Genomic DNA, 16,457 nt, shown 5'->3' on the forward strand with positions numbered 1-16,457 from the left:
AACCAATTCAGTCACATCCTAACATTTAAAATGTTGCAATATTGCAAAAGCAGTTTATTCGTGCAATTGTTACTTTAATGAGCTAGGATTAAAATTAAGGATATTCTTAACTTTAGGATGAACAATATTATTATTTGGCATGGTTTGCAGTCGAATTTGGGTTGCAAAGAAAGTCGGACTAGTCGACACGCTATTTTTTCAATATGTCTACCACTGATATTTTCTTGGGCAATATCTCCAGGGGCTGAGGTAGTCCGAACGCGTGTAACTTATATATAATATACTCCAGTACATAAAAGGAGGGGACCTGATGGAATGAGATGGCCGATTCGGAGCAGCACGATTTCTGAAAGCAAGGAAGTTGTTGGTTATATCTTAAATCATTCATCATTGTTTATATCTTACCAGCTGTGCAGTTTTTTTGGATGAGATGTTGAGCCCGATAGTATGATATTGAAATCCTTGTAGCGTTGAGAAGGGGAAGAAGCGCTCGATGCCGCGTTCATCACGAGAATCGCCCGCGACTACGCCGACATTCTTTAAACAGCGACCCAGCTCAACATCGGGATTGCCATAGCTCTGATTTCTGCAAAGTCTGCCATTGCCATAGGCCCGGGTTGCGAACAGCTTCAGGGCCATCTTGCTTAAGACGTAGCCGGCACCGCTTGACATGTAGGCCTGCAAGAAAGAATTAGGTATTTGAATAATAATATAATTAAGTATTTAAATGAGGCGTTGTATAAATTATGGAAATAGTTATGCAATATTTAATTTGAGAGTTGAGAGATTTCTTGAAGTGTTTAAATAAAAGACAAATAAAAGATATTGACAGATATTTAAAGATTTGTCTTACTATTTTATTCTTTGAGCGAAATTTACTCCCAAAATAAACAGGGACTGTGGGTGTATAGGCGTAAAGAAACGCCCGCAAATTTTCCATCACCACAAAACTGAAATTGAAAGAGACTTTAAAAGAATTCTTTTTTCTATTTAACACTCTTACGTATCATCATCCACCTTGAGGAACCAGTCGTATTCATTGAAGTAATTTTTGTAAACATATTGAAAGCTCTCACGCGTCTTGCCCCATCGTTGGCTGTAGCCCTCCGTCACATTTAGAGCCACAATAGGCAGATCCTTCTCCACTTTGGTGCTCATGAATAACAGTTTATTGCATCGCGTGCCCCACGTCCGTTTCACGTGCAGAGCACGATTTTTATGCATTTGCGGATTTGTCAGGACCATGCACAGCACTCTCGTCTCGTTAAACAATTTGGTGCCTAAGGCTGCGGCTTTCTGCTGCTTTTTCCTTTGATCATACTGCACGGTCAAGTGCACGGTCGGTGTTGACATAATTCTGGCCTGAGTTGTTCCGCAAACTATGCGACCCAGACCGCCATCTGGATCGACCAATTGCCAGCGTTCTCGCCGCAACAGATGTGAGAGGCAGAATCCCCAGATCAGACCCGTTAGGAAGGTGAGCAGCAATTCGAGACGCGCGCGTTGCGGCCATAGGAATTTCATTCTTGGGACTTGGGCTCTGCTTAAGAAATTCGAGATTTACTGCAAAGACAAAGCAAGTAAATAGAAGATTATAGTGTGGATAGAAGAGTAATCAGAGAGGTGGCAGATTGTTCTGATTTTATGCTCAAGAGATTAGAAAACATATCAGGGATTTCTTATTTTGAACACACGTGCTTTAAAATAGTTTTTAAACTTATTTCGTAACTGAAGAAGTAGAGATTTACATTTGTCCAAATTACATGAACAGTTTGGATTATGTTTTTCTTACAATTGTGAATAATTTTGACGCAACTCTGTAGAGACTAGAAGTATCTGCCTAGAGGCAATAAGTATCTACATATAAAGATTATTTAATGTAAGGTACGCCGGTATCGAAATCTAGGCTTTCATCCAAACAGATTGATGTCTGAACATGTCTGGACATGTCTGATTACAAATCTATATATGTATATAAAAGTACATATATACTGAAAGCAGGCAGCAGATTCTTCCTTCTTCCTGTAGCACATTCCTTCCCTTAATTCTACAATAACAATCTAATAATTACTGTGAAGTAAACCCCATAAGGGATGTGCTAGTCGCATTAAATGAAATATTTTCGTTTTTGAAACACCCAGAACGAGGCCATATATCATCCTTACTTTTTAATGTGTACTTGAACCCAAGAATTTCAAAAAGTATTAGAGCTAGAAAACCCCCAGTTCATATGCAGGCTGGGGAAAGGAAACTAGGGAGAAATTTGTTTGTTTTATTCCTTATTTCTCATGGTTTTTGGAATTCTCTAACTGTGAACTGCTGTTCGCGTTAATTTTCAACCAAATGGATCGAGTTTAGATAAAGTTATAGCCATTAACATACTCTCCCAGGTGACCACTTCGTTCCGAAGTTCTAGCCTATATTTATTATATTTAATAGAAAGAAAAGAGTCCAACTTGTTTTTCTGTTCGAATATAGAAGAAGAGTGTTTGTACCGACATTCCATTTTATCAATAAATGCTTGTGGAACCGAGGCAATCGATTCTTGAAAGGGTTTTCCGGAATAATCGGAATAATTTAATTAAATAATTTAAGAATAATTTAATAAGTCAATTCTCTTTCTCTAAAGCAACACAACTCGCGCAAATGAGAAAACATTCGGCAGAAGTTTATGATAAGAATGTCAAACTTTGCAGCTCACAGCTCACAAATCAATAGTTCGCCAGATACGTATCTCTACCTCATTGATATAGTCCGGAAATGTTTAGATTTGTATTTCTAATAGATTTTAATTTCTCCCACTTTGCTCGCGTGTAATTATTTAGAACTATACATGTGTTTCATTCAAGAGTGTAGTTTCGATTCACTAAAAGGTTATATCTAAATGAAATTTTGGTTACATACAGGTTTCTAGATTGTCATTCACACAAACACGAAGCGGAACACTTGACAATATTGAATCAATGAGCATGCGTGTTGTTTACTTTTTTATGCAAATGAAATAATACCGTGGCCGGTCGTCAAACGGCTCAATGATGTTTCTGATGTTTCTTGTTGTTGAAATACCAAATTAACACATTCCTGTGCGATGACGTGGCAGTCGAACGACAGAAAAATAAAAAGAAAATACAGAAAAATTATACACAACAACAAAAAACAACTTGTAAGCCGGGCTATGCGGTTGACCTTCGTTGCGACGCGGCGCGAGAGACCAGCGAAGACTCCACAATAACTTGTTACTGCGCCTCTTGAAATAATATTTTTAAATGTGATTTGCAATTACTTAACAATTTACTGCTTCACAACTGATGAAGCGTTGCAATTGATTTGGCCAGCACTAAAAAAACTGCTGCTTTTTCTTCCAAATGTCTTCAGCTATATACGTATATGTTTTGAAAAGATCTTGAGATCCTTTGTCTGTTTGTTTTATTGACATGCGTATAAAATACACACCTTCTCACACAACATATTAAAAGCGTTAACAAAAAAGAGACAACGCGTAACGAGAGAAATATGTCAAAGAAATCAAACGAATAACAATTTTTCAACTCTGCGTAAGAAACACAACCGATCTCGCGCGCTGTCAGGCTTACATTGACGGACTTGAGTGCGGATCACAACGGATGCCGCAGCTGACAGTTGCCAAAGCGTTGCCGGATCGTACAAAATGTTAAAGCTATGTTTACACGAAACATTTTGAAATTACCGAAATGCGTTTTCTAGATTGGCGCGAACTGTAGAGTTGAATTCATTGCCAATGTAAAGAGCGAAATAAATAGTTTGAAATAATTTATAGTTATAATAAATAGTTGTTTTAAATTTGTTGCAAATATAAATGTGAACATAAAGTGTGACTAATAATATAAAGTTATAATAAATAGTTGTTTTAAATTTGTTGCAAATATAAATGTGAACATTAAGTACTTGTATGACTATTGTCTTAAAATATTTTCTAATACTCAAGTTTTCCATTATATCAGTTTTTGAAAACTTAAATTCCCATCACAAGAGATAGCTGAGCGATATGATATATTCATTATGTATGAACAATTCTTTTCTTTTTTTTTTTGCTGCTGCTGATGAGAAAAAATTAGAAAGTGAATGTGAATGTGTATTTTTGCATATGTAACCATAATCGGATTGGAATCATGTGAACATAGGCTTTGTTCACGCCGAAAAAAAAGAGCAGTTGTTAATGGTTAAAATGTGTATTGCTTAGTTCGCCCATTTACAGCCTAGCTCTATTCACGTATGTATAGTACTATGTACTCGCACATTAAATTGTAGTTTGACATTTCACGTTTGTCTCTGGGTCTTTAAAATGCAAGAAACGTCGCATCGGCGTGTATTCCGCTTGACTTGGTCACAGGTCGTTGCTCTACGGCCAATACAGAAAACTGCACCTCAACTTGCTTTCTTCACTTGTTAACAGATAAATTCTCACGACTTACAGCAATTGTTTAACTGTTTCTATTTATTTATTAAACAAATACTATATGACGTATTCGAGACTGAGCTTAACTTCGACAACCGGCAGTGAATCCGCTTTTTAACCAAACACAAATATGTGTCTGTTAGAAAAGCACATTCCGAACTGAAATTGGTAATACAAGTGACTTTTTACCAAAGCTCTAGCTAAGATATGCACAAGAAGCTTTACAAATGCAGCGCCTTAAAGTATGCTATAAAGAAATAAATTATTTTCACCTGTTCGCACCTGTTTAATCAAATATAGTACAAATTTTTAAATAAAATAAAATAATAATAATTTGTAAGCATGTCATTTACTTTATCTACAATACTTAATAAAAGTATGATGTAATACTAACTAATAAATTAAAAACACAACGCCCAGAGAACATTTTCTTATTTACAACATTGTTTTCTGATTTTTTTTCAAGTGTTGCTGAAATTAATTCTAACTTTTTTTTAGATCTATTTAAGAATATAATTGTTCGATTTCTGCAAAGAATTTATAGTCTTTTCCAGTATTTTTATATAGTAAGTATGTACTTATATGCATTAGGTATTCCATGCAGAACGAAAAGGTTGCTCTTTCCTATTATATAGAAGATCAACTCGACCTCTAACTGTTATTATCATTTCATTGATTTGTCATACTATTTGTATTATTTATATGATTTTTATTATTTTTATTCTTACATTATTTATATTTTTTATTATATATTATATTATTTAATATAAATATTAATTATATTATCCATATTATTTACATTATCTATATTATTTATATTATTTATATTATTTATATTATTTATATTATTTATATTATTTATATTATTTATATTATTTATATTATTTATACTATTTATATTATTTATATTATTTATATTATTTATATTATTTATATGATTTATATTATTTAAATTATTTATATTATTTATATTATTTACATTATCTATATTATCGATGTTATCTATAGCAACTATAGTATCTATAGTATCTATATTATCTATATTATCTATATTATCTATATAATCTGTATTATATATTATCTATATTATATATATTATTTATATCATCGACATTATTTATATTATTTATATTATCTATATTATTTACATTATTTATATTAATTTTTTTTTTTTTTTTTCATTTTTTATGTAGAACCAGTTTAATAGTTGTGGCTGTTTCAAAAAGAATTCTTCTTCTTCATAAATGTATCCACAATTCCTTCCCTGTTATGACCCAACTACAGATATCATGTGTCGCTCATTTATTGTCGCTCGTTATTGAAAAACAGAAAAATAAAGTTTGCAAGAGAGTTTTAATTTACAATACTAGATATATGTGAAAGACTAATATAAAATATATAAGCAGAAACAAAAATACTATTAGCACTCAAGCATAGGGACCGCCAGCAGAGTCGCGACCACGTGGTGCCAACGCATAGCTGTCCCCCGAATTGGCAACAGCTCCGGCACTCGCACCCGCGGCTGTCGCCACATAGTCCGTGGAGGAGGAGTGTGCGCCATTCTCCAGTTGCTTCTGCTGCTGAGTCGCTTCTGCGACGGCCACGCTCTTCAAGAGTGCCACATTCGATGCGGAGCGCTCGTCCAGAGCCAGAGGCGCCACTGCGACGGGCTTGAGGGCGTAGGGCACCCGATTCACAACCGCATTGAAGCCGTGCACATCATCGGCTGTGTAAGTGACTGTGCGCTTGTAGCCATCGGGATCGACAAGGCTGTAGGAACCGCGAACCAAGTAACCATCGCGCGTCTCACTGTGCTCCTTAATGTCCCCGGTTAGCTCATCATGGACCGCATAGTTGAAGCTGTACGAGGCGGGTGGATAGTATTCGGGGTTGTGTTGCCGCAGGATCGGCAATGGAACGGGCAACAAGGGGGCAGGAACTGCGGATGAGCCAGCAGTGTTGCCATTGCCATTACTATTGTCATGAGCAGTGTTGTCGCTCTTTGCGATGCCATTGGCGCCTGCAGACAATTTCCGGGCTTGTGGTCTCACGTAATCGTAACCCTCTGGTGTCTGCTGCGAATTGTAGCCGTTTAGATAGTTATCGTTGCTGCTGGATGCTTGTTGGTCCAACTGCTGATTCACGGCCACCGGTGGCAGTGTTGTGGCAATGGACTTTTCATTGTTGTTGCTGTTATTATTATTGTTGTTGTTGTTGTTATACTCGTAGTCTCCAGCACGCACAGCGCCAAGAATTGCGAACGCAAGTAGAAGCTACATAAATATTTAATGAATAAAATAAAGACGGAGGAACTAGTATTGAGTCTTCAAAGCGACAGATCACAACAGATAAGTACAAGTAGCATATATGAAAAGGGCGTATCAACAGATTTTGAATATGAATGTAAAAAACTTGTTATGGAATTATAGTTTCCATAAAATAAACAATGCTTTCAAGTTAACGATCTCTGGTTATGAGCTGAAACATGTAAATAAACAGCGACCAAAATAGTTAGTTAATAAAAAAAAATGTAAGCATTTGTGCTGAGTAGGAAAAACTCTGTGGAATATCAAGCTCTAAAATAACAACTTCGACTAAGTTAGTTCGACTAAGATAGTTAGCTAATGAAAAAAAATGTAAGCATCTGTGTTTTGTCGAAAAACTCTGCAGAACTTCAAGCTCTAAAATAACAACTTCGACTAAGATAGTTCGACTAAGATAGTTAGTTAATGAAAAAAAATTTAAGCATTTGTGCTGTGTAGGAAAAACTCTTTAGAATATCAAGCCCTAAAAAAACAACTACACGTCTGCGACTTAAATAGTTATTTAATAAAAAAAAAGTAAGCATCTGTGTTTTGCAGAAAAACTCTTCAGACCATCAAGTCCTATCCTTTGCATATCCTTAGTTTGTCGCTCTTTCGCTTCCTTACCTTAGCAAACATGTTGGTTATCCTTTAGCTCTGAATTGTTGGAATTGTTCACGCACTCGAATTGTTCGACTAACTGCACTTTTAAGAGACACTGGCCGGCGTTTTTATAGTCGGTGGCATCAATTTCGAGCCACTCGCATTACTTAATGCTGCTCCAATTGTACATTATTGTATTGCTACCGTTATACAATTTTGAGTTTGGGGGCGCACAAATAATGCGACAAAATGTGGATACGCGTTCATGCTTTCGTTTCGAATTTGAAGACCAAAAAGTGCTGAGTAAGCGTGCGGACGACTTCGAAAACGCAAAATTGAAATAATAATAAATCAAATCAAATGTAATATCAGAACTAAACATGCAGCGGATGTGACTAAACACAATACCGTGTGATGATATGACAAGGTGAAGGGAATAATACGAGTACTGCTATTCACCTTTCACGTTTCATTTCGCATATAAATAATATTAATTAGATTGGCGAAGATTACTTTAAAATTAAAGTTCCGATTAAAGTTCGGCTTAAAGAATATCGACAACATTGAACAAGTTTATTCATTATTTAATATAGTGACTATGACATAATCGCTTCCAAAGTACATTGTAATATAATTCTAAATAATTTTTTTCATACCCGTCTGTCCGTCTGGATGAACGCGAGGATCTCAAAAACTATAAAAGCTAGAATACCAAAGTTATTTATTTATTTCTTCTTATTTATTTTTACATTTGTAACTTAGAATTAATTTTGAATCACAAAATTTGATACATATGAAATTATTATAATAATGATTGTTTTCATACCCGTCCGTCCGTCTGGAGGATCTCAAAGATCTCAAGGATCTCAAAACCATAAAAGCTAGAATACCGAAGTTATTTATTTGTTTCTTCTTATTTATTTTTACATTTATAACTTAGAATTAATCTTGAATCACAAAATTTGATACATATGAAATTATTATAATAATAATTGCTTTCATACTCGTCTGGAGGATCTCAAAGATCTCAAGGATCTCAAAACCATAAAAGCTAGAATACTGAAGTTATTTAATTAATTATTATTATTTATTTTAACATTCGTAACTTAGAATTAATCTTGAATCACAAAATTTGATACATATAAAAGTATATGTATAGCCAGAGCATCCTAGGTCTATCCAGAATTCCCCCTCCCCTTCCACCGCTACAGAATTTCCTCAATACTGTCCACATTTCGAAAGCTACATCAATCAAACTTTTTAGACGTAATCTATAATTAATTACAAGTATATACTATACTTCTGGCTTAAATTTCATCTAAATCGGTCAGTTCTACATTTAGTCACGTATATAATTGCAGCGTGTATTGACTGTTGAAGAGATTGTCGTTCTTTTTGATTCAAAATCGAACTTCCTTCATCAACAGTTCGCAGGACTGTTCTTGGAGTCGATTTTCTCCACGAGCTGGTTAGACTCCTCTGCCCTCTTAGGTCGACTTAACTTTTCAGTTCATAGTAGAACAGCATGAAACTATTTTCCACTTAACTTGTCTAGATGCAATCTCGATTCTTTTGTGCTAATTATAATGATCTTTCACATTTACTTCCGATAGAACTGTCTCTCTCTCTCTCCCTCCATTCTATAAAAGCTGTTCTTTATACATATCTTCGGGCAAATCTCGGGGCATAGCTTGACGAACTGTAAAATTAAGAAAAAAATAAAATGTAACCCAGGCTAGAGGTTTTCATTCACAGAAGTGTCTTCTCACCTTTATAATTTTTTCAGCAAAACTGAAACATAGAGCTTTGAAAAATATGACTGATATTCAGATGATAAAAGAAAATAACACCCAGCCGACAAAAATAAGAAGCAGCTGGCTGGTGTGGCGGCGGCGGTGGCAGCAAACCGGTTGAAAGTTGCGTCGTGCGATCAAAACAAAACAAAGCAAAACGAAACAAAACAAAACAAAGCAAAACGAAACGAAACAAAACGAAAACACGGCAGCAATAAAAAATTAGCCACGGCAGTGGCAGCGGAAGCCGCAGCTCAGAAGAACGCCCAAGAGCTATAGCTTGAGCTCATCCACCTGCAGCGCCAGCGTTTAGTCTCAACTGGCGGCTCAATAAACACGCACGGCCAACTGCGAACGGCAAGGTGCTCGGAAAATCCTCACCATGGGATCGGTGCCTGCAACCTCGTCGCGTTTGTTGCAAGGACAGCTACACTTGCTCTGCGGCTTCATTGCCGGCTTTGTCTGCTCCTTTGTACTGCTGCTCTGCGTCTACGATGTACACAATCCGCCCTGTTGGCCCAGCTCCACACTGCCGGCAACAGCCGTTACCCTGAAACTGAATCAACAGAGGCCGAACTTAGCATTGGGCCTACAGCGCCAGTTGCGTATTCTCTGCATGGTTCTGACCTGCCCGGATTATATAGAACGCTACGCCCAGCATGTTCGTGCAACATGGGGGCAGCGTTGCACCAAATTGGTTTTTGTCAGCAGCGAGCACAATGAGTCGTTGGGCGTGGTGCGGGTGATAGAACCAGAAGCTGATGCCTACGACAATCTGTGGAATAAGACGCGGGAGGGCTTCCGACATGTGTATGAGACATATGGCGGGCAGTACGATTGGTTTATAAAGGCCGATGACGATACGTGAGTTGAAAACACTTTTAAAACTAAAAAAGAAGGAATTCTATATTCATTTGATTTAATTGTATTTTTGCATAGCACAGACTACAGCTTACTTTTTAAAGCTATACGCTATTATATCTCTATATATCGCTAATATTTTCTGATTTATTGCCATTTAAATAAAGCTTTTCTTATCATACGACTGGCAAAGAGTTTGATTTTCACTGCAAATAACAAGTAACAAATAACAAATTTTTAGAAAGCTTTCTTTATTTTTGTTGGCCTATCTGAACTATAGAACTATATAGCAATATACTGACTACTTTTTAAAACGTATGCTTTTCCACTGCTAGATATATCTCTGCTATTTTCTGATCATTCCCACATAAAGCCTTTCTTATCACACGACTGGCAAAGTTGGATTTTTATTTCATTTTACAATGTACGCTAAAAATATAAATAACAAATATTTATTAAATTTGTCTTTGTTTTTGTTGGCCTATCTGAACTATAGAACTATATAGCAATATACTGCCTGCTTTTTCTAAATAATTAAAACGTAGATATATGTCTACTATTTTCTGATCATTCCCCCTTATGATTGGCAAAGGGTTTGATTTTTGTTTCATATTACAAGTACGCTAAAACAAAAACAAATATTTATAAGGTTTTCATTGGTTTTTGTTCGCCTATCTGAACTATATAGCAATGCCAGAGCTTTGATTTATTAAAAAAGTTAGCAAATAAAAAGGATAAGGATAGCTTTGCGATTCATATAGCCGCATAGTCAAATCAAACCCTAAAAATATCATCTTCCTATTCATATTTCATTTATAAATAATTTCTTAATTATTTCTAAATCTGTCATTCCAAAACAGTATATTTATGAATTAAACTATTGGCTAAAGACTACAAGATTTGTTTAAACATTAATTACAATCACAATAACACAGAATAAACAAAGATATTAACAGCAGAACGATTTTGAAATATATTTCCATTTGTCCAAATTAATTTCTTTGTACGCATATATAAACAAATTATTAATTGAAGGTCGCAGAACTTTTTAAATATTCACACTCTCGCCTACAGATACGTTATTATGGAGAACTTGCGTTACATGCTCGCTGCCTACGATCCCAACATGCCGATATATTTTGGCTATAAAATGAATCGCTATAATGTGGTAAGTTAACAAACAGAGTTATATAACAATTAGATTATGCTAATTACGGGATCTCTAAGTATTCCCGATTAACTGTATCTGACAAAATGCTTCCGCACCAGAAGCCCACAGATAAATATTTAGGCAATCTTTTAAATGTCAGATTGGTCAAAGATTTGAAATACTTGACAACTTAACTGCAAGTTCGATTTTAGCCAAACAATAACCAGTTTGTGGCTTCGCATACAAAAATACTCGTGCAATGTATATTATATACCTATTACCAATAATATTTGCCTTTGCTATTAATTACCCCGACTTGAGCATGATGACGGCATTTAAACAGTTTTGCTGTGCTATATCAAATGTTATCATCGCCATGGGTCAAGGCTATTAGAACCTACTGTACAAGCGCACAGCCAGGCGTGTTGCTTCACGGATCAAACGTGATTGATGTGCGCCATGATGAGAAATTAAATTCGCATTAAAGAGCACCACCAGCAGCATCAAAAGCCAAATAAGAAACGCGATAGTTGCAATCAGCACGAGCTGCTCAGTGTACTGTGGGAAGCCAGCATTGTTTATTGGTCAGAAAGATAACTAATGATACATACTTGTAGATTGATTATGAAGAAAATATTGAAAATATTGAAAAATATTGTGCTATTGTTTCGAAGCACTTTATTCTTTAGAGCTACCGGAATACGATGAAATAAATAATAAATATAAATTGCTGAAACGCTTACTCCCAAAAAGCTCTCCCATATAGCCTAGTTTTAATAACAAATGCTTTATCCTGACTACGAAAAAAGTCCACTACATACTAATATTATTAAAGTTAGATATTATTGTAATTTGATTACATTTCTCCTTCTTAGGCTTTTCTACAGTCAATGTTTGTTGACATAAATAAATAAATAAATATCTTTGATAAAAATGCCAATAAAACAGGAAATTTGTATTTTATTGAATTGTATATTTGATATAAAAAGACCCCAACAAAATATTAAATAAAGTAGTGCTGGCAATAATTTGGCGAACTTTATTTAAAATTTGCTAGATTTTTATTTATTTTTAATTTCGCTTTGTATTTATTTATTTATACATAAAAATATTTATTTATTTAATTATTTTTCTATTTATTTCTTTATTTCTTTATTTCTTTATTTATTTATATATTTATTTAGTAAATCAACAATAGTTCTGTCGATGCATTCTATTATAATTAGTTTAATTTAAAACGCTTTTTGGATAAGCAAAGAATGTCTCTAAATTACTTGCAAATTTAATTAAAACTATTTAAATACATGAATTAAATGCTATAAGTTGATGAAACAATTAAATGTAAAAACGATTTCCCAAAAATGGAGCAAATGTGCACATTTACTTCACTTCTATAATATCTTACCTTTTCCTGATTAGTTAGCATTTCTTGAATATAGTATGTGAGAATATTTTAAAACTCTTCAAATGCATTACTAAAACCAATCCCCAAATAGCTAATAGTAAATATTTTAAATACAAAAACTAGCTATAGACTTAAACTTATACTTAGATTGAAGAATTAAATATATGAATATACTTTATACCATATATTGAAGAATTAATATTTTTCATTTGAAAATGTTTATCAATAAGGAGTTTATTTTTATTACGAGAGCGTATGCGGCCTAATTGCTTGAATACATAATTTATTTTTATTAATTTAATTTTTATTTTATTTATTTCTTATTTATTTATATATAAGTTTATCTTTCAAGTTGTTGTTTCTCCAATCATTACATATTTATTTCAAATTTAATGCAATTTAATTTAATTGCAAATTGAATTTAGTTTTATTTGACGTTGAACATTACAATTATTTATTGTTTGTTTGTTTTTTTTTTGTTATATTTTCCTTAGCCTTAGCTATTTTTATTATAAGTATTATTATTTAATTTCTTTTTTTTCTTTTAATATTTTATATTATGAATTTAATTTTAGAATTTTATAATTGATTATATGTACTAATGTGTTTCATATGTAGGTACGTATTTAGTTTATTTAGATGTCGTTTACAATTTGTGAATTTGTTGAAAGCCAGATCAATAGACTTACTTCCAGTCTGACCCATAACTTGAAACATTACCTGGTGGGCATAGGCTCATGTATTTCCAATCTGGCCCACTGTCCAGTGGCCACTTGGCATGAGGTCAGCCACTATGTCGACTTATGTTTGTTGTAGGAGCACACGCAACTGCCTTGGAGGGCGCGGTTTGCAGTTTTTTAAAGTTTTATTTTTTTGTCGCTTATTTATCAACTACAGGTCTTTACTCTTACGTAGTAGCTTCTTCATTTATATCTGTGCCTGCCTTTTGACATTTTCTCGGCTGTTTTGCAACAGACAAATGACAAACAATGTAGAAATTAATGTGTGAGCTCGTCTTGGGCACAATGGGCCTTATGCAGGCGATAAAGATGATGCATAGGACTTTGTTCAATGCTTCTTGGCCTAAAATCAAGCCATAGTTGCTTACACATACTCACATAAATATAAACAATAAAAGTTTATTTTTCATCAATTATACTTCTTATATACAACAAGTTGATAATGAATTTTGATTGATGGTTGCAGCGACTGGCTGCGAACAAACATTTCTATGCTGCTATCTGCATAGTTTATTGTGCGCTGACGAGCAAAACAAAATTAACATAATTTTTTCAAACATTGTTCACACTTTGGACTTATGTTGAATCACAGGCATTAGCAATATTAATTGGCATAAGGCAATAATAATAATATAATCTTTCAAATGGATAAATCAGCCAAATTGATTTTGAAATGGCTTAACAACATTTTTTTGACGATGATTAATTAATTTTAAATTTAAAATACAAATTGGATACTCATCCGAAGCTGTTACAGAAATCTTGAAAACAGAATCAAATTTTTGTAAATTTTTAACCGACTTTAAAAGAGAGGAGATTATCAAATCGTCTGTATCTTTTTTAATGTTTCTTACCGATTTCGATGATTCTTTTTGTATTTGAATGCTGGTGCTTTCCGTATGCTTCCCTTTCAATTTGTTCCAGTGCTGACAATGGCATCCATTAGAAAACTCCTTAAACATAACTCATTTAGTGCAAATAGCTGAAAATTCTATGCCTGAACAGCAAGCAGTTACTTCAGCATCATCCTCGAAATATAAAGTTGCTTTAAATGACAAAAAACTATTCACTGCACCAAATCTCGGTTTTTTTTTTGTTAAAATTTTTGATATATATATTTTTTTAATTGCCGTAAATATGCGATGGCTGGACTTAGTTTAGACTAGTCACTCTTTTCAGTTATGGTCACAAAAGCTTCCATGATGATTTGAAATAAATGTAATGAGACCGCAAAATTCTTCAAACAATTTAGATGTTCACTTTATTTAAGCCTCAAATCCATCATGATTGCCTGCCAATGAAAATAAAACTGACCTCAGGCCCCAGGCCCCAGGCGAACCTATGCTATATAATATCAAATAATCTCTTCACATAAACATGATGCTCTAATATTATGGCTAGTAATTGAAATTTTATTTATTACGGCTTTTCTTAGACACAATTCAATTAAATTTATTTTGACACCTCGAAGCGGCTCCACTTATGGCATACCACTGACCAATTGAATTGAAATCCGTGTGGTGTGACCTTCACAGCGGATTTGTCGGCAGCGTCGCAACTTCACGGTTATCGGCATTTTGACAACACACAACACACTTGTGTGCCGTTACTAATTAGCTGCCTCTAACATACGCATAGCACGGCTGTTTCGGATTTTTGAATATAAATATTCATTTAGCATCGATGTTATTACGAGCCGAGTGGGCGTTTATTTTTGGAAATTTGCATATGGCAGGGGCTTAGCAACAGACCTAATGTAATGGCGAGTCATGTAATAGGTGTGGCTTATGATCTGATGAAATTTTAAAAGCTGATTGATGCGCATTATGTGAATATACATAAAAGCAGACACGCCGACTTCATGATTAGCTAGCTTCTCGTTTAACGTTTTATCGAAATAATATTAATAAATTATGATGCTAAGTGTTCACAAGTTCCTAAAATGTTTAAATATCTATAGTGAATCACAAAAATTTTGGCACAAATTGATTTTTTAGATAACCCTCGTTTAAAGTTTTATATAAAAAATATTTTAAAAAATGATAACGCCAAGTGTTTACAAGTTCTTACAATGTATAAATATTTATAGTGAATCACAAAAATTTTGGCACAACTTGCTTTTTTAGGTTTAAAGGAAGATAACGCTCGATCCATTAATGTAATAGAAATAATTAGGACATCATTATTTTATAATAAAATAAATCAATAAACTGCCTCAACTTTAACGTTTTCTTCATTATTATCTTATAAAATTTGCTTAATTTAAATGTATTACTTTACTTTTCACGATGATGCCAATGATTAGCTTGTTTTGTTAATAAATTTTTATTTCTAGAAACATTTTTAAAGCTTGCCTTTATTATTTATTTTGTAATCTCTATCCAAGCATTACAAGTTTTAGTTCACTTTTAAATTTCTACGCTAGTAATTAAATGAAACATTTGTAATCCCTATTTTCTGAATATATATATTCCCATTAGAGTTACATGTCCGGCGGTGCTTCGTATATTCTCAGTCGCGAGGCCTTGCGTCGCTTCAGAAGGCAGGCATACGAGTCAAGCAAAATATGTCCGGAGGCCAAGAAGAATGGTATTGAGGACTTCTATATGGGCATTTGTTTGCAAAATGTCGGCGTTCATTTGATTGATGCCCGTTATGCGCTTACTAATGATATAAAGACGAAACTCTTCCCGCTGGATGTGGCCAAATATATGTACGATGTGAATATAACGATACCGGATTGGCTACGCCTAATGACCGCAACGGAAATTGAAACGGTAAAGCTAACACAGACTGAGTAACTAAACAATGTTTAAATTTCCCCTTCTATACCTATACAGGGTCCTGGCTGCTGTTCCAACTATTCCATAGCCTTCCATTATACCACCCCAGAGCGCATGTATTTGTATGAGTTTCTGATCTATAGACTGCGCGTTTTTGGTGTCGCTCGTCATTTGGAAGAGGTGCCAAAGCCATTTACATGGGCGCAAGTTGAGAAAATGTTTCCACTTGAACATAATACGATGATCAGAGACTTGACGCAGATGCTGGAAAGGCCGGATAACTTTTAGCATGTTGCGCAGACTTTTGTATATTGTTGTTGAATTTAGGAAGTAAATATTTTGTGATTTAAACATAAATAAATTAGCATTCGTGTGATATTACAA

At 34.2% G+C, this 16,457-nt stretch overlaps 3 protein-coding genes across 5 annotated transcripts; 1 reads left to right on the forward strand and 2 right to left on the reverse strand.

The window, feature by feature from the left end:
* Positions 1-24: 24 nt before the first annotated feature.
* LOC115626478 (glycoprotein-N-acetylgalactosamine 3-beta-galactosyltransferase 1-like) lies at positions 25-3,554 on the reverse strand. Of its 3 annotated transcripts, none has more exons than XM_030521863.1 (5): positions 3,454-3,554; positions 1,004-1,563; positions 854-950; positions 406-678; positions 25-346 (listed from the first exon to the last, which is right to left on the reverse strand). In XM_030521863.1, exons 2-5 carry the CDS (start codon positions 1,522-1,524, stop codon positions 191-193), a joined length of 1,047 nt encoding a protein of 348 aa, XP_030377723.1. In that variant the 5' UTR covers positions 1,525-1,563; positions 3,454-3,554; the 3' UTR covers positions 25-190. The 3 variants fall into 3 exon arrangements, with proteins under 3 accessions (XP_030377723.1, XP_030377725.1, XP_030377724.1); XM_030521865.1 differs by lacking the exon at positions 3,454-3,554 and adding an exon at positions 3,067-3,175; XM_030521864.1 differs by lacking the exon at positions 3,454-3,554 and adding an exon at positions 2,985-3,162.
* A 2,308-nt stretch (positions 3,555-5,862) lies between these two features.
* Positions 5,863-7,377, reverse strand: LOC115626594 (cuticle protein 8). Its single transcript, XM_030521977.1, has 3 exons — positions 7,366-7,377; positions 6,447-6,507; positions 5,863-6,374 (listed from the first exon to the last, which is right to left on the reverse strand). The coding sequence occupies exons 1-3, from the start codon at positions 7,375-7,377 to the stop codon at positions 5,863-5,865; spliced, it is 585 nt and encodes a 194-aa protein (XP_030377837.1).
* Positions 7,378-9,175: 1,798 nt separating this feature from the next.
* LOC115626464 (glycoprotein-N-acetylgalactosamine 3-beta-galactosyltransferase 1) lies at positions 9,176-16,457 on the forward strand. Its single transcript, XM_030521846.1, has 4 exons — positions 9,176-9,998; positions 11,070-11,163; positions 15,771-16,067; positions 16,131-16,457. Exons 1-4 carry the CDS (start codon positions 9,517-9,519, stop codon positions 16,359-16,361), a joined length of 1,104 nt encoding a protein of 367 aa, XP_030377706.1. The 5' UTR covers positions 9,176-9,516; the 3' UTR covers positions 16,362-16,457.

Source organism: Scaptodrosophila lebanonensis, unplaced genomic scaffold, assembly GCF_003285725.1.
Source record: "Scaptodrosophila lebanonensis strain 11010-0011.00,11010-0021.00 unplaced genomic scaffold, SlebRS2 tig00000085-arrow-pilon, whole genome shotgun sequence".
NCBI lineage: Eukaryota > Metazoa > Arthropoda > Insecta > Diptera > Drosophilidae > Scaptodrosophila > Scaptodrosophila lebanonensis.

Bases quoted from the DNA above. Each gene is read 5' to 3' on its own strand.
- LOC115626478 (XM_030521863.1), bottom strand. From the start codon at position 1,524: ATGAAATTCCTATGGCCGCAACGCGCGCGTCTCGAATTGCTGCTCACC. The intron at 951-1,003 runs GTAAGAGTGTTA...TTTCAATTTCAG, and splicing joins CTCAAGGTGGATGATGATAC to TTTTGTGGTGATGGAAAATT. The intron at 679-853 runs GTAAGACAAATC...TCTTTCTTGCAG, and splicing joins TTCGCTCAAAGAATAAAATA to GCCTACATGTCAAGCGGTGC.
- LOC115626594 (XM_030521977.1), bottom strand. The intron at 6,375-6,446 runs GCATCGCAAAGA...GCTCATCCGCAG, and splicing joins ATTGTCTGCAGGCGCCAATG to TTCCTGCCCCCTTGTTGCCC.
- LOC115626464 (XM_030521846.1), top strand. From the start codon at position 9,517: ATGGGATCGGTGCCTGCAACCTCGTCGCGTTTGTTGCAAGGACAGCTA. The intron at 9,999-11,069 runs GTGAGTTGAAAA...TCTCGCCTACAG, and splicing joins ATAAAGGCCGATGACGATAC to ATACGTTATTATGGAGAACT. The intron at 16,068-16,130 runs GTAAAGCTAACA...ATACCTATACAG, and splicing joins CCGCAACGGAAATTGAAACG to GGTCCTGGCTGCTGTTCCAA.